A 24,481-nucleotide genomic window follows, 5' to 3' on the forward strand; every position below is an offset into this window, starting at 1 on the left:
TTTTGTACAATGGAAAGGTTCTATGAATGTTAAAGGTTTTCATGGCAACATTTATTTTTTAAAAGTGTAGTTTCAAGCAAGGCAAGTATAGGGCAAGTATTTCTATAGGGCGAGTATAATAGTTGTAAAGGGACACACAAGATTGGATTTCTTTTGTGTGTGTTCCTCAAAGAACTGTGAATAGGTCTTGAAAGAACCATTTTTTTTTTTTTTGGAGAATGTTTTATTAATCTAAAGAATCTTTTGTGCTGTGGAAAGGTTCTATAGATGTCAAAGGTTATTTGTGGAACCATTGATTCTGTAAAACATTTTTTAAATGTGTAGTTTACGTGACGAGACTTGTAAAAGGGTTTAAAAGAGCAAACTATAATAACAGTTTTCATGTCTTATGTTTTGCAGCGTAATGCAGGAGAGCTCTCAGGGATATATTTAATCATTGCATTAAGTAACAGACGCGTTTCGGCTAATACACATCCAATCAGTGGATTTTAGCAAATGCGTAGTAATCAGCTGCAAAAATTACGTTAACGTAATCAAAGCTCTATAGCCTATGTGTGGGGGAAAAGTAAGTGAGGTAAATTACGGTGGGAGAGTAAGACTAGTGGCTCTGTTTAATATAACTTTTTCTATCACACAAGCAGCTGTGTCTAGTTGCCACGGTAACTCTCTTTTTATTTTCAAGTTAGCACTGCCAATCAGAAAGGAAACAAAGTGTGCAAATTTCCTCATTCCTCATACTGTGCATGCAATTACAGTCCACCCTGTGCTGGGCTAAATATAACAGGAATAATGACTATGACGTGAACGTTCACAGCAAGTTTATTTGGTGTTTTTTTTTTTCTTTCTTTACAGTTAAGAATTTGATTATGTGTGCTTGAATTATGTTATATTAGATGATTAGTACTTTTATTGACTGGGTGAATCTCTACATATGTGAGTGTGTTTGATTATTGCTTCATTTTGGTCTGCTCTAAATGTGACGCTACACCATTATCTGCTCAAAATTAGCTGTTACTGGAAAATGTGGTGTTTTGAAACACTAGCTACAGAAAATGTAGTTATTAACATCACATTTTAGTTGCTTCCCAACACTGTCTGTTTGGGCTGATGGTTGTTTTAAATTGTGCAGTGTCTTTCCATCAGTTAAATGGAAATGGGTCGTGGAGTTCACTGAGATTTTACACTCAGCTCTGTTCTCTTCTCTTTGACGGGCGAAATGCATTTAACTGGGCACTGAGCATTGAATCAGCACATCAGAAACATCTATTTCTCTTCTTTTTTCACTAATGACACTCTTATTAGAAACCCCATGAAATGACAAAATTTGCTTGCCCTTTTTGTAATAGAAGTGGCTTATTGGCTGACATTTGACTGATTTTACTTGACATCACAGCCTGGCAAAACAATGATGTACTACTTGCTATAGGATTTCTTTTCGATTGTAGGTGAAACCACCTCATTCTAGTGGACTCTTGTCAAGAGCATTTTATTTGACACATTTGCATGCACTCCTGTGAATAAGTTATGAGTTGTTAATATTTTGGTCTGCATTCCCAGAACATAAAGAATCTACTGGGGTTGGTGAGATTTTTATTTTTATGTTTTTGAAGAATTTTTATGTTCTTGATACTCATCAAGGCTACATTTATTTTACCCTGTTTGCTCTCCATATTTATTGAAATCATGAGTAAGTTTTTATACTGTTTTCTATGACAAGACAGATTTGTGACAAGCATTTTAATGCAGTGATCCACACTCAAAAAAAAAAATAATTGTATATAAATAAATGAAAATGCATGCATTCTCTCTGAACTACTCTACTTAAATACAGTATTACAACTATTATGCATCATATTAATTTATGTAATATTTGGTCTGTATTCCCGGAACATAAATAACCTATTGTATAAACGTTTTGGGTTCGTAAGATTTTGTTTGTTTGTTTTTAAAAGAAATCTCTTATTCTCGCCAAGGCTAACAGTAATGTTATGAATATTGTGTAATTTTGTTTTCTATTTTGAAAATGTAATTCATTTCTGTAATGGCAAAAGCTGAATTTTCAGCATCATTACTCTAGTCTTCAGTGTCACATGATCCTTCAGAAATCATTCTAATATGCTGATTTGGTGCTCAGAAATGATTTATTATTGTTATCAATGTTGAAAACAGTAGTGCCATATAATATATATTTTTTACTATTCTTTAATGAAGAGAAAGTTCAAATAAACAGCATTTATAATGTTAACAAGTTTTTTATTTATTTATTTTTAATATGAATTTTGGGGAAAAAGGTTCATATTGTGTCATAATAAGCCATTTTAACTGGCTAATCTGTAAAGTTAAACTTAAATGGAAGGTTCACCCAAAAATAAAAATTCTGTCGTTATATATAGATTTTTTTGTTAAAACAAAAATAACATTTTTTTGTTTGGAACTAGGGTTGTGACGGTGAGAATTTTCCCACCAGTTAATCGACGTGTGACAACACCGGTAATACCAGTATCACCATGGTGGGGGGGGGGAGTTTTCCCTCTTTTCCTCGGTTTTAAATAGCTTGTAAAAGCTCCATGCGCGTTTTACTTTCACTTTCAAATTAGCGGCAATTTGGCGTCAAGCAGTTTGTTTTTAGTTCCTTTTGAGTTTTCCCACTTTCCCTTACTTTCCTTTGCTTAAATAGCTTGTAAAAGCACCGTGCACATTTTACTTTCACTTTAAAATTATTTGATTGAATTCAATCAAAATTGATTGAATTCAATTCAGGCAACAACAAAATACAACGTAGAACATATCACTTATTAGCAAAACGAATAAAAATACACCATGCTATATGCCTAATATAAAATATCAAATAACTTACAAATTGTAAATAGGCTATACAAAACTGAAAATCAGTAAGGAGCAAATAATTATAATATGTAGAACATTTAACAAAAAGTTTGGAGCTCGGACTGCATACACTTTTATGTAAAACAATGGGGAAAAATGACAGAGTTTAGCAACGCCAAGCAACGCCAAGGTCATGGGTTCGATTCCCAGGGAAAGCAAGAGCTGATAAAATGAAAAAAAAAAAAAAACTGTAACTTGAATGCTATGTAAGTCGCTTTGGATAAAAGTGTCTGCTAAATGTGTAAATGTAAATGGAAGGTCAACAGGCTTTTCAAAATCCAAAATATTTTTTAAAACAGGCGCTTTTGCATTTCGTTTTGAAACACTTCTGCCATCGTCTTGTCTGTCTCGCCTTACTCTTCTTGTCAGTCAGCCAGACTCACTTTCCTCACGTGATAAATTAAATCTGATCTGTGATGCGTAGGGTTGCAAAGGGGTGGAAAATTTCCGGAAAATTTCCAAAAATCCCAGGAAGATTCCAAAAATTCCCGGAAAGTTTCCAACTTTTTGCAACCCTAGTGATGTTGTTTGTTTGTTCGGTGTGCTGCATTGAGCAGCCGCGTTCAGTTACAACTGTAGTGTCTGTTCTCTAACTGAACTAAATTATTACTATTAAAAAAAAAAATCTAAATGACGGTTCAGCACACATACGTCTGCAAGATGTCTGTTAAAGATCTCTTGATCTGGAAAGCATCTGCTGTCTGCAAACGTCTGACAGACGTCTGCAAGATGTCAGTTTTACATACATTCTAAATCATAAACATATTGGAAACATTTAATAGACGTCTATTTGACATTTAAAAGGAAACATGAGAGATGAACCTTCCATTTATCTACAAGGCTGAACTATCTCTTTACATTGCATGGCATAGATGAAAACATATGTTTTTGGATAAAGATGAAGAGATAAACGATTTATATAGACATTACTTTTATTACATCATTGGAAGCAGGACCCACAGAGGTTTTAACCCTCCTTTCTGAACAAAGAGGTTCACTTCAAAGACAGCTGCTGCTGCTCTAAAGCTGGATCATTAGCTCAGGGCCTCATAAATAACAGGCACCAGCAAACCACCAGGAGATGATGTCTCTTGTGATCTCATGTCTCTCAGCTCAGTCAAAAGATCCCCAGCAGCAGCAGTCAAGGCAGTCTCGACTGCTGCTTTACAACCGCACCCTCTATATGAAAGCAGATCTGCCCTGCTTGCAGCCCACTATATTGTGGCTCTTTTGAAAGACTATGATCATGTACTGTATAGTTGCCATGGTGATGAAGGACGGTCACTGGTTCTCCATGTGATGTGGCTGCTGAGTGACTCCTGAAGGGATAGATTCTGCTTGAATCATTGCACATGGTTGGGGAGAAGTTTGAGTAGGCTGGTTCTCTGCGCTGAGGGATAATTAGTGTTGGTCAGAGAACGGATCAGTTCATATGTATGAGTTTTCAGAGGATTTGGAAGTCTATTCCTAGTGATAACATGGAAGGTAAACTCAGATCTGTAACTGCAAGGCAATGCATTGTGAGATGAAGGCATGAACAGCAGTTACTAGTTAAAAAATTAATAAATATGAGTTGTATATTTAAACTTGTTTTATTCCAGTTGTGCCAGTGTATGAATTATAATAATGACTTTAAGTGGGGTCAGCAACTTTATAGACAAGTTGTATGTACAATCGCACACAATTTAGTACAGTTAGACAAGCATGAAGTGTTTTAACAACTTTTTAAATGAAAAGTGTTTATAGATGTGATATCTAAATTGATGATAATGATCAGATACAGACTGTAACAGAAAGTCCTTGAGCAGCAAACTGTTGCTATGTTACCTTTTTTTATAAAAGCATTATTTCTGAATTTTCAATTGACCTTTTGCTACGTTTTTTCTTTTCTTCAGTAAAATGTGTTGATAAAGTGTGATGCATATTATTTTTTTTATGTGGGCTTGAATTAATTTTGACATTGCAAAGCATTTTTATGTGGCAATTTTATTTTAAATTGTTTAAATTATGCAGTAATGTGATTAAAAAAAGGAATATGTAAAACATAAGACATTAGGACCTGGTTTCACAAATAGGGCTTAGACTAAGCCAGGATTAAGCCATAGTTCAATTAGGACATTTAATTTTTATAAACATGCTTAGAAAAAAACATTACTGGGTTGCATGTTGAGGCAAAACAAAGGAACTGATATATTTTAAGATCAGTCAGTGCAAGTTTATTTCAGTTGAAACAGCTAAGACTTACATTTTAGTCTAGGACTAGTCTTAAGTCTTGTCTGTGAAACCGGGGGTAAATTAGTAATGTTAATGTAGCTTATATACTGTATAAACACTTCTGTTAGAAAGTATAGGGTCAGCAAGTTTATTTATAAAAATTTTAATAATGGACACAACAAGGACACTAAAATTGATCAAAAGTGACAGTAAATACATTTATAATGTTACTTACAGCTATATCAACATTTCATTTGTGATTGAGGACTGATTGAACTTCTCAATTTATGTTTAGATTTGGAAAAGGCTAGAATATTGGTTGCATTCTTTGCAGCATTTTTTTTTGCATCATCTCCATAAAATTGGTTTAAAAACTCTCCAAACACAAAGATCCTCCATAGATTTGTCTGAGAAAATGGTAGACAACATTAGCTAAGGTAGGATTTGATGAGGCTCAACAAAGTGTCAATTTGGCATTAAAATATGAAAACATGTTGTCTGACACAACTTTTGTGGCTTAAGAATCACTGTCTGAAAATGCAGTAGATATTTGTTATGTATCTACAATTAAGACAGCTCTTTTAAAATCCATTGCATTGTGCAAGCTTTAATTAGGAGAGTCAAACCTCCCCAAAATCCCTGTAACTTGATTTTGGTGAGTGAATGCAAACGTTTACGATGTCAGAAACACATTGCAATTCTAAGGTTTTTCCACTGAATGCTCAGCACATTTTATTCTCTTCAGAAACACTCAGAGGCACAGTGACCATGAGACCGTGTCTTCTAATGTAGCTCATAAACCATGAGAGATTGAATCTATTTTAAACATCACTGCTCCAATCAAAGGCTCAAAGATGTTGTGAAATAACCTTATAACATTGTGACTCTTGTTCATTAAATTTATAGTCCAGTTTACTCACTAAAAGATGATTCTGTGTCTCTTCCATTCAGTGTTTGCAGGGTTTTTGTAATGAGATTCAGTCATTTGTGAGTCCTTGGGGTTTAGAGAGAGACATGGCTGGCAAACAGATGCACAGGCCTGGAGATGCACCTGTTGCTGTACTTTGGGACCTGGCCTTCATACCTTCTGCATTTCAGATTGTTCTGGGCTATGGAAGGCACCAGAGCAAATATGTATCATCATTTTCTGCTTGGTTTGTCAGGCTGTCGTTGCCACATACATCTTTGGATACAAAGTTGTTTTTTTTTCTTTTTAGAGAAAAAGGAGCAAGGATCCCTACAATGACCAGACATATATCAAATAATCGGCTTGTTTTTGTAAAACTATAGGTGGGATTGAGTATTAATTCCCAATTTATTTGCCATTCATGAGTTCTTAAATTCTGATTAATTTGTGAACCTGCATATTGTCTCTGATATATTGTATATAATCCTTCCATCCATTTATAAAATATCCCATCACTGTTAGTAATGATAACTTGATGTTATTGTGTAAACACACTGATGGATTCATAGAAGGATTTTTCAAATGATAATTTTTGAGTCTTTTTGGTTCATTAGAAAAGCCAGATTGAAAGAACTGAGCTACACTGGTTGCACTATGTCTTTGATTCACTAAAAAGAAAGGTTAATATGAATAATTTGCTTATGAATCAGACCATACTGGTTGTGTCGTATGCATTTGATTCCATGAAAAGAACCAGTTCATCAGAATCACTTGTTCATGGATTGGACAACATTGGTTGTGATGTATTTTTCTGGTTTACTTAAAAGAACAGGTTCATAAGAATCATTCGTTTATAAATTACACCACACTGGTTGCACTGTGTTTTTGAGTCACTAAAAAGAGCTGGTTCATAACAATAACAAATTTATTAATCGGACCATACTGGTTGAGCGGTATGTTTTTGATTCATTAAAAATATTTTTTTGTTCATCAATATGACTACACAATGTAGTCCTGTTCATGAACAACTGACTCTGTCATTGCTTGAATCTCACAAGGACAACTTAATGGAGTTAAGTTGCCAACATTTTGCAGTGCATGACTTTTTATCTCACTGCATTCAATTCCTAATGCAAAATAAGGTAAAATATGATTAGATTCAGCAGTGCATGAAACGCCAGCATAGAGCATAAGATCAATCTTGGGTTTTTCAAGATTATTCAACCGAAGAATTGGAAAAATCAATATTTTTACCCAGCCCAAACTCTAGATAGATTGGTATACATACATTACTTGTTCCTAAATTCTCACTATACATGCACATCACCCTCAGCAAATAATTTCTTAGGAAAAAGTATGAAATCATTATGGGGTCAGTGAATGGAAGAAAGTAACCTTGTCCAATGTCATTCCTCCTTGCTGCCAGTGGGACAATGCAGGTGGACAGATGGCACTGTACAGCCTGTTGGCACCAGGAAAGAAGAATCCCCAGTAGCACTTCTTAGAGCACCATGCTGGAATAAACCCTGGCTAAAGGTCCTCTAAGATGCCACACTGTTCATTATAGACTCCAATTTGGCCGCCATCCTGTTCCCTGCTTTGTCTCCAGTGAGTTAAAAGTGAGTGCGGTATCAAAGGTGGCCTTCCTGATTGGTTTGTTCGGGTCTTTGGAAACATCTTGTATAGCATTTGGACCAATCAGACACAGAACTATTTGTTATATTTAACAAATAATCTCTTATGCCCCCTCACCTAACTGTAGAATATCAGAGACTGAATCAGACAAATTTAAGATGCGATCAGAACATTGAAACATGAGAAGCTGGAATTCCACCGAGAGGCCCAAGGAAACAGGATGCCGTAAATCAGATTCCTAGCTCCAACTAGTCTAAAGCAAGCACACTAACCAGCAAGCCTCTTTCACAAAACAGCTTACAACCTTGAGACAAAAGAACACTTATTGATAATTCCAATTCAGGAAGGAGACCGTCAAATTTGGGGCAAATAATCAAGACTGATGGTCAAAGAGATGGCCGTCACATGTTCCACGATTGAATTCATGAGCTTCCTTAGACTGACTTCTCCCCCACATAGAAGACAGACCAAACCAAAATTCCTTTATCTAAAGAACATGCCTTCGTTCTCCATAGAACTATACAAAGACTTTCTTTTTCATATGCACATAAAATCATCCTAAAAGGACATTTCTATGCAGAACTCCATATTATGTTTGTAACCCACATATTAGACTATCAGGTTTTAATAAAATATTATGTATGTTTTTTTTAATCATTATTGAATAGCTAAAGGATTCATATGCGTGTTTGGTATGTATGAGTGTGAAAAATCATGCTTTAAATGTTTCTTCCAATCAATTCTTTGTCAAATGTATCATATTCTGGTTCTAGAAATCACATCCAAACTTATACTTTGCAAGAGTGTGTAAAATTCAGACCATGTGACTGATAACATGATTTATGATGGAAGGAACATTTTCTTTTCCATTATGTGAGTTTCGTGTAATCAGTTAAGTTTTGCCGCCACGCATCGTCTCTGAGTTCAATTGGAGTCTGTGACCGCCTCAAAACTTCTACCAGCCACAACTCCATTGGCTTCCCAAAACGTCACTTCACGACTACTGAACTCTCAACCAGTCAGACACTTTGGGGAACCCCCCTGTCTGAACGACTACGACGACAAAAGGGATTCTCTTAGCAAAGCAAGCAAGTAACACCTCCAGGTTCTAACTGAATCAGGTGCAGTTAACATAAATTTTAGTCTCATTGAGAAACTCAAAACGAGGGTTAAATAAGTGGTTGATGGTTGTTAAGGTCTATGCAATTGAACATATTGCTATAAACTTGGGATATCACATTTCCATTCTCTTAAACTCATCCTTTCCTTACTTTCTCTCTTTCTGCAACGTGTGAATGTGTGAATGCTTGTGTTCATGTGTTAGATTAGTTTATGTCTTGGGTTTATATAAATAAAATCTTACTTATATTGAAAAGAGAAGTATCTTGTGTTTACTGCTCACAAGTTAATGTCTTAAACTGCCGATCTTGTTACTGTGCTATTAAATAGTGTTTTCACTATATTTTGGATTTTAATATCCAGTGCAGAGTTTGTTATACGGCTCGTTCAGTGAATCGCTGTAACAGTGATTCTGTTCAAATTCCTTATAAAATCATAAATGATTCCCTTTGAGCTAAATTAAACTATTTCTTTAAATTACATATTAATATTACGTTTTTTATTATGTTACATAACCAAAGGGCCAACTATGAGGGTCTGTGGACCCTTCCCCCAAAATGCATCTAACACCTAAGAAAGGCAAGAACAGGCCTCTGGTTCCATGGCAACCCATCTGATAACACTTGTTTTATTGCTCAAAGGAATGTGGGCAGAGCAACTCACTTCATTTACCCTTAGGAAAAAGACATTATGCCATAAAAATTGACTCTTCTCTAATTAATTCAAAGAAAAACCTTTCTTTGAATGAACTTGCATATCTTCAGGTCATTGTGTATATTATTACTGTTCTTGTATATGTTTTTGTGTATTGTATACTGTTTTATGCATGCTTACGATAGATCACTAGTTAATATCACTTTAGCTGTACCATGTTTAGTCTCTATCAATTCGTCTTCGGATTATCTAATTGAGAGTGAACATTACATGTTGATACCTATGCAACATATTAGTGTCCTAAGAATCTTTAGTAGTTTGACCATGGTAATTTGCATAGGTAATTCGCCTGGGTTAATGCACAGAGACAAAGAGTCGTAAAACTTTCCCTCCAAAAATTCAGGACTCCATTGGCTATTTGACACCCCAGAGGTGTGACCTCTATAGCAGATAAAGCTCTCACATCAGTGACGCCCCTGCAGTCTGCGGTTCTGTTAGATCCTAAGAGGATGAGGAGGATGTGAGCTAGAACTCTCCTGGACCCTTAAGTTTTTGTGCCAGACCTTGCGGCCTTGACTCTCCATTCAACAAAGGATCCTCGGATCTCAGCAGATCTCTTTCTTAGCTCTTTTTCTCTTTTCTACCTGGGAAGAAACTCCCAATTACCACCAAGCCAGAATAACATCTTTTAGAGTTCATCACCCTTCAAACCTGGAAGAACTTGAAGAACTCCAACACCACCAAACCTTCAAACCATCAGAACTTTCCTCCGAGAGTGCATTCGGACACTCGTTCAATGACCAAAGGCATTGCAAGTATCGTAATTTTAACTAAACGAAACAGATGTTAGCTAGTTAGGTGGTTAACTGACTCTTTTCATAGCTTCATTCTCTGGTTTCCTGATGGTTTCATCCATCAACTCTCATTTGCCCTTTCCCCATGTATGAGTGATTAGATGTTTGTTTGTTAGACTAGTTTGCGTTAGTGTTTAGTTAATAAAACTCTTATGCACAAATTACATGTGTTTCTGATTCTGTCTTGCAAATTAATGTCCCTTTACGATTTTTGATCCTTACTACATGCACTAATGTATTAATAATTAGGAAAGTATTTTCTGTGGCCAAGAAAATATCCTTTCTTAGAGTTGATATGAACTTACACTGAATGTTTGCTGGACGAACAGATTAGTTGATAGCAATTTATTTCTGCTACAGTTATTACTGTCAGCCAATATAAATAATTGTATTTAATCATAATTAATTGTAATTATTTATATACAATTCCCTTTTGAGCTAATTTGCTACAATCTGAAAAGCTATTGTTCCCATAGCAGATGACCGCATTGAAAAACAAGCCATTATGCTTGCACATCGCTAACGGCTTGCTGCACACGAGAGATCTGAGCCATGTCAGATAGTTCGGTCTGCTCTGGCCTTTCTTTCACAACACGGCTGTGTTGTGAACAGTTCCCTGGGGTTCCTTAGGGCTGCTCAACACCTTCTCTGATACATAGTTCAAGTTTATTTGTATAGCGCTTTTTACGATACAAATCGTTGCAAAGCAGCTCTACGGGAAATTAAGTTTCCACAATATATTTATATATTGCAGAAACTTAATATATTTAACTTATGGCAAAATTTGGTAATTCTGTATGTTGTCTGAGCGTTGGCATCCTCTGAGGTCCTCTGAGGGGTTGACATCATCTCTTCTCATAGCTTAGTTAACTGCTATGTATTGTAGGTATGGTAGAACGAAGATCTGGAAGAATTTGCAGGTGTCCACTTGCATTGCTCTGAGCTTCCTCCTAAAGTCAGATTGGCAGGATGGTTTTGTAGTCACTGGAGAATTTAAAGAACATCTGATCCATCAAGCCAGTCTTATCCAGGTGGTGCCGGTCTCTATGGAACACGTAAGAATATCCTAATCAGGAAGCCAAAGGAATGAAGCTGAAGAACAGACAGTAAGAGCGGGTTTTGAAGATCCGCACAGATGGGCTGTCACCTGTCCTGAGTTTCTTGGGATTGATTTGTTTCTAATCAAAACCCCTAGAGGTCTACGAAAAAAGATTTGGGCATAATTCAGACATAAAGAACTGGCTCCCATTCATGAGTGTCAGTGTGAATGTGAATTTTAACCAAACATTTAGTTGACTTGTGTTTTGAATTAAAATGACAGGAAAGGTAACTCTATTCTTTCTATCTGTAATATCTATCTATCTGTCTGTCTGTCTGTCTGTCTGTCTGTCTCTTTTTCGATTGTTGTTGTATCTATCATTCTAACGTTCTAATGTTCTATTGTTCCATCTGTCGTTCTATCATTCAGTCTATCTTTCGTTCTCTCTGTCTCTATCAATCATTCAGTCTATATTTCTTTCTCTGTCTATCTGTCTGTCTATCTGTTGTTCTATCTATTGTTCTGTCATTCATTTAATCATTCTGTCATGTTATAGTATCTAGCATTCTAGCTATCTTTTTTGTTCAATCTGTATATCTCTGTCTGCCATTCTATCTATCTATAATTCTATCTTTATGTCTACCTGTCTGTCGGTCTTGCCAACATTAAAAACAATTAGCTACAAAATTATATAAAACATCCAAATTCAAAAAGCAATTTTGCATTTCGTTTGCTACTTCAGTTCAGTTCAAATTTATGAATTAAAGTATTTTCAGTTCAAATCTGAATGACGTACAACCATGCTAGGGAGTCATAAATTTAACACTGAACACTTTTCTCAGCTCCATTTGTTTTTCACAGTCATTTGTGAATATCAAGTTCACAGAAGGACAAATAATGCCTGTGGTACGAGCTGCAAGGATCACTACGCACTTTCTCAGAAGGTCTTTTTGAGATGGAGATGTTGATTTTTAAGTGCTCTGAAGTCTGATTTAAAACATCTCCTACAGGTTTAAATTCCACTGGTGTAAATCTCAGCCTGCAAATAGTTCTCCTCACCTTGATTTTTCTGTCGTTACTGCCCATCAAAGCTCTGACCCCACTTGTTCAGCTTTCAGAGTTGGCTTGCTCCAACTTCTCTTATGCCCTCATTTGGTACTTTTTCTTTCTTATAGAAGAAAACTTTCGATGGCACCTATTCCTCACATTGTGCTTGCTTTTTCCTTTTATTTTTTCACCAGGTGGTGTTGTTTCTTCAGATTCTAGAACTTAGACTAATTAGTAGCTGTAATCTTTAATCTCTAGAGGAATGATGCCAATAGTATTGCATAATACCCTCTGGTATCTATAGTTTGATTGCTGGTGAAGAAGTGGAGATGTAGTATAAGAAGGTTATGAGAAAACCGAGGAAGATTACAGCTCACGTAGGAGGCACGGTTTCAAGCCTAATATTCTACATGGTATGGAAGCCTGTTTCGCTTTAAAGTAAAAAGTCAGAAGATACTTAGATAAATTTTGAAAAAAAAAATAGATAGATATAAACAGTAAAATTACAAGATAAACAGTCACAAATCCAAGAAACAAAGTCACCTAGCAAGATGTAAAATCACATTGTGATATATAAACAGGAAATTACAAGATATGAATTCACAATTGGACGATATAAAGCTTTTACGAAAAATATTAAATGCTTCCATAACCTGGGCCACAGGGACGCTGATTAATGAGTATAACACCTTTGTGTCACATATCCCTGACTTACCTTCAAATAGCAGTGTCTTTTTAATTTATTATCTTGCTCAAGAGTGCCATTGATATTTACAGTAGGCTCTGCCAATATCTGTAACTTTGGTGCATGCGTTAGCTTAACCCAAAGATGCTTGGTGCAGCAAACTTTCCAGGGCATTGAACAAGCACTGCCACCCTTTCTAAACGCACTTTATGTCCTTCTGTCCTCAGGAGTAACATGAACCAAATCGGCTGTTGTGCAGAAAGACTGTTTTTGCAGATAACAGCTTGGAAACTGAAGGAGTGACCTACCTATTTTCCTTAAAAGTACGAAGAAATCCATTTGTTATTGCAAAACTGCAGATTGACCTTTTTTCCCCTCCTCCAAAGACAAAACGAAAAGAAAAAGCAAGTGTTACCTTAAAAGTGGATTACTGTGTTCTGATAGTTTTTAGTGTGCAGATCAGACTTAAACATAAGCTAATGAACCTCCTGTAGATCTTGTACCATTTATCTTATTTTATGTCATGTTAGAGGGCAACTTTTGAAGTTAGTTGTGCTTTATTAGATTCAACAGGCCTGACTTTGGCTCTCTGAGGAGACTTTAAAAGTTTTGAGGAGTTTTATTTGGCTGTTAAGTTTATAGCCTCAGAAAGCAGCCACGAAGAGCAGTTAAACTGAAGTGTGAATATTCATGTCAAACTGAGATTCGGAGGAAGTCTAGGATAAAACAAACACTTGAAATGGAGAGCCATGCACTGATCCATCCAGCACATCCAGAAATCCTCTATTCATACACTTCTGTCTGGATTGAACATGCAACAGACGTGACGAGAAACTTTGTTTAGTTAACAAGTAAATATTTGATGATACCGTAGGCATTTTTATAGGGTGATAACTGCCAGGGATCATGCAATGTTTATTATATATTTTAATTAAATTTATTTGGGGTCGGTACGTTTTTTTTTTTTAGTTTTTTTTCCAAGAAATTAATACTTAATACGTAATTATTCAGCATTGATGCATTAAACTGATAAAAAAAAATAACTATAAAGACATTTATAATGTTACAAAAGATTCTATTTCAAATTAATGCTGTTCTTTTGAACTTTATGTACATGAAATATTAAGCAGCAGAACTTTTTAATATTGACATTATATAATATTGTTTTTTTAGCAAATCAGCATATTATAATGATTTCTGAAGGATCATGTGACACTGAGGACTAGAGTACGATGTTGAATGTTATGCTGTGCCATCACAGGAATAAATTGCATTTTAAAATAGTACATTTGTATGGAGGCCCTTTTTGGATGTTTCAGGAACTGGAACATTTGACTCTTTGACTAGAGAAGAGTTTCGTTAACTTTACATTTCTTCCGAGGTTCCACAAATGTTGTAGAGATGTATTCACAGCATTCTCACACCCTGTAGATTTGATTTCAGACTGGCTTTGTAAACAGGCCTGACAGCTTTAGCTATTGACTGTAGCACCCGAGGCAAAGGCAGCACATGGAATTTAAAGTGAGCTTATTTTTCAATGTACGACCCCTTCATTGAATATGTTCAAAAACACTGTAAATATCATAGATATTCTACGAGCCCTCATGGAGAATTTCAGAAATATTTTCTTGAACTGACCTCATCCGGGCAGGAGTATTTCATCACAACCATACATTTCTCTTACTATTGTGTAGTCATGCTTTCCCCAATATTCAATACAAATAAATATTTATTTTTTTCAATTGTAATACACTTTGTAACTAGAAAAACAAATTTTCCCAAAGGAATGAATGTACCCTGCTTTATCTTTCTTTGTAATTTTAGTGGAGCTGCTCTTATGCGTGACTGTGATGCACACATGCATCCCAATGTGTCAGAATTTCTCCATATGCTCATATGCAAATGTTAGAGAGAGATACTGAGATTTGTTATCTACTGTATATTTGGATTATGATAAGATATGATTATTTTCGAGCTGTGGTAGTCCGTATTTTGTAATGCACTATAGTATTTTAAAGCATATACAGTATTTGTCAACAGTAGATTTCTTGCGAATTCTCTGAATTTATGTTGAGACGAATGCAATTTTTCACCATAACAGTTTTTCCTTGATACTCACAAGATAATCCCATACAATCGCAAAATTTCACGCCTTGTCATTGCAGCATGTAGTAGTGCAGGTGACAAAATACCCTGAGTAATCTTGCATTCACAGTTTATTTTTTTTTTTTCTTTTACTTTTTTGCCGTTGTCTTTTCAAGGCAGTTGCTGTGTGAGATATTACAGATCCCCCCCCCCATGATTAAAAGTGTCAAAGTGTCTGCTAAATGGTTAAATATAAATGTATTGGAAACATGCTCCACTTTTACTACATCAAATGAAGATATATATTTTTCACACGTTGCTGAATGAAGAAGACAATATATGCATTATGATATTTTGTTTTATAATTGCATTTACACAGCTACTGTATCTACGTATATATTATATCTTAATATAGTAATTTGCTGGTTGTTTATTAAAAAATGTAGAGGCTGTAGAGGCTGTTTTTTTAAAGAAGTCTCTCATGACTGATGGTTGGAAGACCCGCGTTCTTGTTTTCAGTCTGTGTACAATACAAAGCAAAATGAATGCAGTAGATTATCAGTAGCTGTGTGAAACACAACTAACAGTTAAGAAGTAACAACCAACCAACCTTGTAATTAGAAACTCTGAGGAGCCAAAACTAGGTGTTTTTTCAACAGTGGAACTTCTAGAAATTAGACTCCCCCACACACACACCCTTTGTGTAATGAAAAGGAAATTGAAATTTTTAAAGTTGAAGAAACACTCTGCTATGAAACCAAAGGGAACAAACATAACTATATTTCACACCTCCAGGTTCACTGCAGCCATTGCCCATTTTTGTAGCAGGAAATTAGAGCTACAAAACCCTTTATGAGCCTTTTAATCACGTTTAATGTACATGGTATAACAAGAAGTTCTTTTCGTTTCCAAGTTTTCCTTCCAGACTGAACTGTTATTTTCAACTGCTTTAATTACCTCTTCGTTGAAGGTGTGCCTTGCAGTTTAGTAGATACCATGCATATAATTACACTAATTAGCACTCTCTCAACTTCATTATAACCCATTTCCTCACTTAATGCATATTCATAAGCCTGCCAGTTACGATCTGATCCCATGTGCCTGAGAATGCAGAATCTGTGGAGAAAGAGATGGAGTGAATGGTGGATATATTTATTTTACACGGTCCATCATTCTTTAAAACACAAAATATATTATAAATATAACTGGTCAAAGCTAAGTCGATAGCTGTAAGGAAAGCTCTTGTTGCACATTACAGACCCGTTTTAATCTTCAACCGAGGCACATCTTGTGAAACAGGCTGTGATTGAAGCCGCACAATAGCCCCCTACGTCGCCCCAAAAGTGATCTGGACCAATTTACAGACAGCCTTTATACACTGAACAATATGCTGTTCTCTCTGCACCATTGCAAATGACTGTAATTATCATCATTATCATGGTCTTGGTCTTATTGGCTGATATTGGAACAGTTGTAATGACTCAGATTCAAGTACAAAATGATTAAGACTTCGCAGTATTGTGGGAGTTAATGGGTTTTCTCATATTCCAGTTCGGAGTGGGCTGAAATCTCACATCCTGCCAGATTCGTTGCATATATTCAGAACTAACGATTGAGCCGATGTGGCAAATCAAAAAAGACAATGCAGTTTTGTTAAACCCCTCATTACAAAGACTTCTAAGCCCTCGAGAGCTGCCTTGATGGATGTTTTAGGCAGATGTTAACCGAATCTTTGCATATTTTATGTCAATGCAAACATTTCTAACTACAGAACTCAATTCATAACACAACTCAAATATTTGAAAGTTACGTAGTCCTTTGGGCTGTCAAAACAAATTTGAATTTCAAATATTCGTCGAATTTCAAGTAAAAAAAAAATGTTGCATTCGAATTTTAGGTGTGCGTAAGTCAGCCTTATCAGTGGCACACAAGGTGTCATGTGACAATGTAGGTGTCTTTGCATTTTAATGCTTTTTTTTTAGCCTATCCAGTTTAAGAAGTGAAGTGACATGTGGCCAAGTATGGTTATAGTATGGTATGGTTGCAATTCTGTCAGAAAATGCAACCCTTCTCTCAGAAAATTGTTGTAGTTGCAAATGTTTTGGTACTCACATGTTTTTTTTATTTTTTGCATTGGAACAACACAAAAAAACAGAGAAGAAAAGTCAAATCTGATACAATTCCACACAGAACCCAAAAAATGCACTGGACATAATTATTGGCACACTTAATATTTGGTAACACCCCCTTTTGGAAAAAATAACTGAAATCAAATGCTTCCTGTAACCATGAATGAGTTTCTTACACCTCTCTGCTGTAATATGGACCACTCTTCTTTTGCAGACTGCTCCAGGTCATTCAGATTTGAAGGATGCCTTCTCCCAACTGCTGTTTTGAGTTCTCTCCACACGTGTTCTATGGGATTCAGATCTGGACTCATTGCTGGCCATTTCAGAACTCTCCAGCACTTTGTTTGTAACCATTTCTGAGTGCTTTTTGAAGTGTGTTTCGGGTCATTGTCCAGCTGGAAGACCCATGACCTCTGGTGGAGACGCAGCTTTCTGACACTGGCCACTACGTTGCACCCCAAAAATCATGATCATGATACCGTTCACAGTCAAGGCATCCAGTGCCAGAAGCAGCAAAGCAACCCCAAAACATCTTTGAACCTCCACCATGTTTGACTGGAGGGACTGTGTTCTTTTCTTTGAAGGCATTATTTCTTTTTCTTTTTTTTTAAACAGAGCCATGTTGTCCTTTACCAAAAAGCTCTACTTTTGTCTCATCTGTCCACAATACGTTCTCTTCTCCCAGAGGGATTGTGGTTTTGCCACATACGTTTTGACAAACTCCAGTATTGATTTATTTATTTATTTTATGCCTTTGTGTCAGCAGTGGTGTCCTCCTGGGTCTCCTACCATAGCGTCCCTTTTCATTCAGATGGCGACGGATAGTGCGAGCTGACACTGTTGTACCCTGTGTCTGCAGATCAGCTTGAATTTGTTTGGAAGTTAATTGGAGTTCTTTATCCACCATTCGAACAATGCCTCGTTATAATTTTTCATTAATTTTGCTCTTCCGTCCACGTCCAGGGATGTTAGCTACAGTGCCATGGGCTGTAAATCTCTTGATGATATTGCGCACAGTGGACACAGGAACATTACGATCTCTGGAGATGGACTTGTAGCCTTGAGATTGTCCATGTTTTTCCACAATTTTTTCTCTCAAATCCACAGACAACTCTTGACACTTCTTTCTTTCCTCCATGCTCAGTGTGACACACAACACAAAGGTTGAGTCAACCTTTCTCCATTTTAACTGGTTGCAAGTGTGTTGCAAGTGTTACTTGCCACAGGTGTGTCTAAATACAAATTACAGGAGCATCACATGCTTGAAAAGCAATTATTTTTTATAATTTTGACAAGGTGCCAATAATTTTGTCCAGTCTATTTTTGAGTTCTGTGTGAATTTTTTTTTGTGTTGTTGCAGTGCAAACAAAAACAATAAGCACGTAAATACCAAAACATTTTCAATTGGAACAATTTTCTGAGAGAAGTGTTGCATTTTCAGACAGATTTGCAAGGGTGCCGATATTTGTCCATGACTACTCTGACAAAATATGAATGTTTGTGGCTGATTCAGTCGATAGTATTTCTAACAACAAAAAAAACATACTCAATGCACATACATAGTCAAGTTAAACCTAGTCAAATGATAAACCCAGTCAAACTTGTTGTTAGAAGAGACATCACAACAGAAGTATACTTTTGATGCCTTAAAATCTTGATGACAGACTCTATTATGTGCACAGAGCTCATGACCGCGGCTTTTATTTACAGCATAATAGCAATTTTTAGCACTGTACTGGAATGCACCAATTGAACATATTAGTCAAATTGACTCTCTTTGCAAGTGAAATTGCTAGACCATTCGAGGAGTATTTTTCTCAGCATCAGTCAGTGCATATCAGGGTGAGTAACTTCCAGGGTGTTCTGAGATTTAAAATGAACGCTGACACTCTAAATGCCTCCTGAATCTTAATATAGTCCTATACAGGATGGCTGCCACTTTCATTTCATAAGCAAATGAAATGTTTTGTTTTGCTTCTTACTGTAGACTATTGCACAATTAGATAAGTAGTGCTATTCTCTGCACATTCTTCCAAGAAAAGGTCTTCAGGATGCATGATGCATACATGAGCTGAAAATATGCATTGTTCTTCCTAGAAAGAGTCATTTATTCCCTCAAGAAGAGTTAGAAGTGTCATCATTATGAGTTACACTATTGTGCAATAAGTTGAAATTTCATTTATGAATGTATTTATTTTGGGAAAGAAATTAATAATTTTATTTACACTGGTGTAGAAACTGTTTTCACTGTCTCAGAAATTGATTAGTAAATTTCACAATAAATTTAAAGAAACTGCAAATTCATATTGAATTGAAAATGAAATTTTGAAGTAGACTGAAATAGAATTATTTTTTTAAACATATAAAGTATTTTTTTAATATTGGTTTATTAGTAAATCTTTTTTAAACAATGCACAGGGATGCATTGCATTGTGAACTTATTCGTATTTCAAATAATTTCTGCTTTTGTAAACTTTCTGTTCATCAGTATTAAGGTTTTTTACAAATTTAAATTAAATTACAAGTGAATAGTTTCATGCTTTTATTTTTATTTATTTCCATTACTGTTTTTCACTAAAATTTAAAGGGCTTTTGCTCAACTCATATTTTATATTATATGCTTAAACTTTTTATATTAATGCTGTTGCATTTAAATTTATTCATATGCATTTTAATATGAATATTAATTAACTTTGAACAGTAGTAATCTACATTTAAGCTACATTTTAATAAATAAATAAAAAATATTCTTAAATTGTTCATTGTTAATTCATATCTAACACATTAACTGATGTTTAAAAAGATTAAACTTATCTTGAAGTGCACAAGCAGAATAAGCTTAAGTCAGTCAGTTGGATCACCATATTGGACAACAGACCAATTATCGGTTTGGTTCCGATAAGGTTGAAACAAAGGTTGAAACCAGTGCAACAGGACTATTTGAACAGGTTGTGAGGATTTTCTCCACTTTCACACAGTAAATGAGCAGATAACACAACAGATACAGCTAGTTTTTGCACATCGCTCGGGATCGACTCCAGGCATCGACATGCATTGACTGAGAGAGAGCAAACATAGTCAAAGTAACCAAACCGCCGATTCTTTTGTGTCCACTGCTGCCCTTATCAGCTCATTTTAGTCTGGCTGAGAGAATGAACTGTGTGAATAGTGTGTGAAAGAAAACTGGAGAATAATGGAATCCTCTGTGGTCAATCCTGGGAGAAAGTCGGCTATAGATGATGAGAGTAGCACATACGTCTCCGCCGGAGTCACGGTTTCTCACAGAGCAGGATTTGTAAAGGAGATAACTCTATTGTGCCGCTCTCAGGTGGCCAAACAGCTCTCTCCTAATCAGATGTCTAGACAGTTATGGAAATGAATTGGGAGCCGGACAAACAAAGCATGAGAATTGCAGTCAAAGGTCACTTTGTTTTCAAATAATCAAGCAGGGGAATAGCTTTTCTGAGAAGAAATAAGAGCTATTTATTTTGGCTTTTTATGTGTCATTGTTGTTTTAACACTGAAATAGCATTTTCTGGGGGGGGGGGGGGTTTGTGGACATGTTTATGCGAATTTGTGCGCTGATTTAAAATCCGGGGAGTTTATCTCGTGATCTCTGTGTGATACTTATCAAAACCATCAAAAAGATAGTGTTAAATTATTTGTGCATAACGTAATATTCATGAGCTAAGATTTCATGTCTGTAATTTTATTAGAAATTTTAATAAAATAACAAAAATATTCATGAGCGGCCCAAAGCTTTATTTCGTGAAGGCAATCTCAGACCCATTTTTGGGGACTTTCAAGCTCTCTCCCTAGTAACTGAGGGAATTAAAAATTAAAAACGTGTCTGAAAATGTATCTCTAGTTTTTGTGCACTGTTTCATATAGCTTTCTTAAAGGAAGTGATGCATTAGCAAACTCATTCATGCTATAAAAAACTAAATAATGTATCCTTTTAATAATTAATCATTCTGGACAAGGTAGTTCTCAGCTGGTGGGTTGCAACTTAAAAATGGGTCACATTTCTGTAATAAAAGGGTCACAGACAACAGGGAAACTCTAACAAATTGCACCTAACCATGCAATTATACATCCTAATTGCATAGCGAAGAGAAACAATAATAATTATAATTATTATTTTGTTGCTGACATCAAAGGTAAAACATCCAATTACGTGTAAGTTTGTATAAGTAACCAAATTAGGCAGAGGACAACATCTGGCATCCTCTCATCTTCAAAAACCATGAATGAAAATATTACAATGAAAATTGTGTTTTTGTGTAGTTGTTTAATTTTTATGTATTAATTTACATGTTTTCAAGCCTATTGTTATGTTTTTGATGTGCAGTTTTGGTACTTTTTGTGGTCACTTGATACAACCACTACAGAATAAGTATAGCACAAAACAGAAAAGTTTTGTTGTAAATAAGGTGTTATCCTATAAATACAACATTTCAAAGTATAATGGAAAAGCTTTTCCCATATTTGAGCTGGTCATACATCTTCTGGATTTAAAGGTCAGTCAATGAAAGCTTGCTGCAATGAAAGTGTATCAGTTCCTTGGTTTGGCTTTACATGTGTAATGCATTGAAAACAAACGCTCTAGATCAGCAAAACAGTGTTTACTTAACCTTTAACATTAAGTTCTGTTCTGTTCTGTGGCATTTCTCAACCTTTTAATCTGTCATAGACTGAGCAAATGCAAGTTCTTGTTTCCTAGAAGGTTCTAGAAGATGATGCAACTATTTGATTTAAGTCTCAGTTGCAATGAATTCTCCATTCTTTCGCCTTTCCAGGTGATCTACGCCCTCAACACCAAGAACGACGAGCACGAAGCGGCCATCCAAACGCTGAAGGAGGCCCACGAGGAGGAGGTGCAGCAGATCCTCTCGGAAACGCGGGAGAAGATCATGCAGTACAAGAGCAAGATCAGCGACGAGATGGACTTGAAGCGGCGCATTCAGTCTCTGGAGGAGTCCATGGAGCTGCACGAGCGGATGAAGAGGCAGGCCCTGACGGAGTTCGAGACGTACCGCCAGCGGGTGGAGGACATGCAGCTGTGCACGGAGGCGCAGCACACGCAGCGCGTGGTCACCATGTCCCGCGAGGTGGAGGAAATGCGACGCTCTTTCGAGGAGAAGCTCCGATCCTTTGGACAGTTGCAGTCCCAGTTTGAGCAAGAGAAACAGCAGGTTCTTGAGGAGCTACGTGCCGCACATCGGCAGGAGGTGCGTAGACTGTTTTGTTGTGGATTGTACCTCTGGAGCAACCTTGGGTTAAGTGCCATGGTCAAGGTCATTGTGGCTAAAGTTCATATACTGACCCTTGTGGGGTTCTAGGTTGCCAGCTTAGATCTTAAATCAAAGGCTACTACAGTAATGAAGCAAAAAATTATGTGTTTGTTAAAATCCTGCCCTGATAACTGTACATTAAACATCAAATAACTTCCAATTGGCCATACATTTGTCAGGCTCTGTAGCATTTTCATATTCAGTAACAGACAAATTGTTTGTCGCTGGTTAGGAAGTAGCAAGTGTTTTGCACTCATTTAAAAAAAAAAAAAAACTCAAATAAATGTTGTATTCGCAGGTCCAAGAACTGCTTCGTTCACACCAAAGCCAGAATGCCAACTACAGCAAAGACCAAGAGAAACTGGGACAGCTTCATAAAGCGGAGGTGGATTCACTGACTGAAAGACTTGAGGAACTGAAACAGGACAAGAAGCGTCTGGTGGAGGAGTACGAGGCCAAGCTAAATAAAGCCCAGGCTTTCTATGAACGGGAACTGGAGGCCATGAAGCGCACGCAACAGATGACCGCAGAGAACCTGCTGGCCTGGAAGAAGACTGAAGCCGAGCTGAGAAAGGAGTTCCAGGCGCAGGAAGCGGCGCTGCAGAAGACTCTGGGGAAGCTGCGCAGTGAACTGCAGCGGGTGCAGGAGGAGTCCAGGGAGAGCAGGGACAAATCCCACAAACTGCAGGCCTCCCTCATTGCTGCAGAGAACAACATCAAGGTAAAGGCCACCAGATGCATCACATGTCCTTGAAATAAAATAATAGGGGCTAGATGCAACATAGCACTTTATTGCTCTTTTATCTTTTCTTTTATCTTCTTTTTTTATTTTATTTAATTTTATTAAGTTTAATTTTTAACAAAAAATATATTTCATTTAAAATTTACTTTAATTTAATGATATTGTTCATCCAAAAATGAAAATTGTGGCATCATTTACTCACCCTGGTCACACTTTAGTTTGGGGACCGATTCTCACTATTAACTAACTATTAACTATGACTTTTGCCTCAATAAACTCCTAATTTTTCTACTTGTTAATTGTTAGTAGAAATCATATTGGTTAGTAGTACCAATATGATTAGTAATATGCATGCTAATAAGCAACTAGTTAATAGTGAGAATTGGTCCCTAAACTGAAGTGTTACCAGATTTCTTACTTTTGATATTTAGTGAAGAGTTTATTCGCAAAAACAGATAACTCCAAATGTTCAAATATCATGTTTTTTATTTTGTTATCATGTTTTTATCATGTTTTATTGTGTTAGTTGTTTTTTTTGTTTAGCTGGGGGGTTTTTTGTTCTTTTTTAACCGTCAAAAAACAACAACTGCAGTTTCTTTGAGATTAATTGGAATGCACAATGAAAAAACGTGATTTTTGAGAATTGTTATAAAGGAGTTATCAGTTTTTGCAAATGATCTCTTCATATAGTGAAGCAAGTTTGTAATCACAGTTTCATTGACTTCCATTGTATTTTTCCATACATTCTTTAGTGGCCTTTTAATTAAATTTATTGAATGTAACACTTTATAATAAGGTTCCATTTGTTAACTGTATTTAATGCATTAACTACCAGTGAGCAATACATTTGTTCTGGTATTTATTAATCTTTATTAACATTAGTTAATTAAAATACAACTGTTCATTTTTAAGGTCAATGCACACTGAGTCTGAAATTTTCATCCGAAATTTCTGCTTGTTAAAAAATAAATATGACTTCACGTTGTGTCAATCATGTTTACACACTGCCTCCGAAACTTTTGTCCGTCATAAAAAAAATTGGATCAAGTTTGATTTTCTGCATTTTCGCATCCATAGCAAGCATTTTGATAGGAAAGGATACGAAAAACAAAACAAAGAAATGGAAAAACGCATACAAAAATTTCGGACTCCGTGTGCATGGACCTTCAGTCCATGTTAGTTCAGGTCTAT

The 24,481-nt window shown here is 36.1% G+C and overlaps 1 protein-coding gene across 2 annotated transcripts in view; it reads left to right on the forward strand.

Annotated features, from left to right (window-relative positions):
- Nucleotides 1-24,481, forward strand: part of LOC306880011 (protein FAM184A-like) — a 144,853-nt gene that overhangs the window by 18,161 nt on the left and 102,211 nt on the right. For both annotated transcript variants that reach the window (XM_079433274.1, XM_079433275.1), the window contains exons 2-3: nucleotides 22,054-22,485; nucleotides 22,847-23,269. In XM_079433274.1, the coding sequence (XP_079289400.1) occupies nucleotides 22,054-22,485; nucleotides 22,847-23,269 (855 nt within the window). The remainder of the gene's footprint in view (nucleotides 1-22,053; nucleotides 22,486-22,846; nucleotides 23,270-24,481) is intronic.

Source organism: Barbus barbus, assembly GCF_936440315.1.
Source record: "Barbus barbus genome assembly, chromosome: 14".
NCBI classification, from domain to species: domain Eukaryota; kingdom Metazoa; phylum Chordata; class Actinopteri; order Cypriniformes; family Cyprinidae; genus Barbus; species Barbus barbus.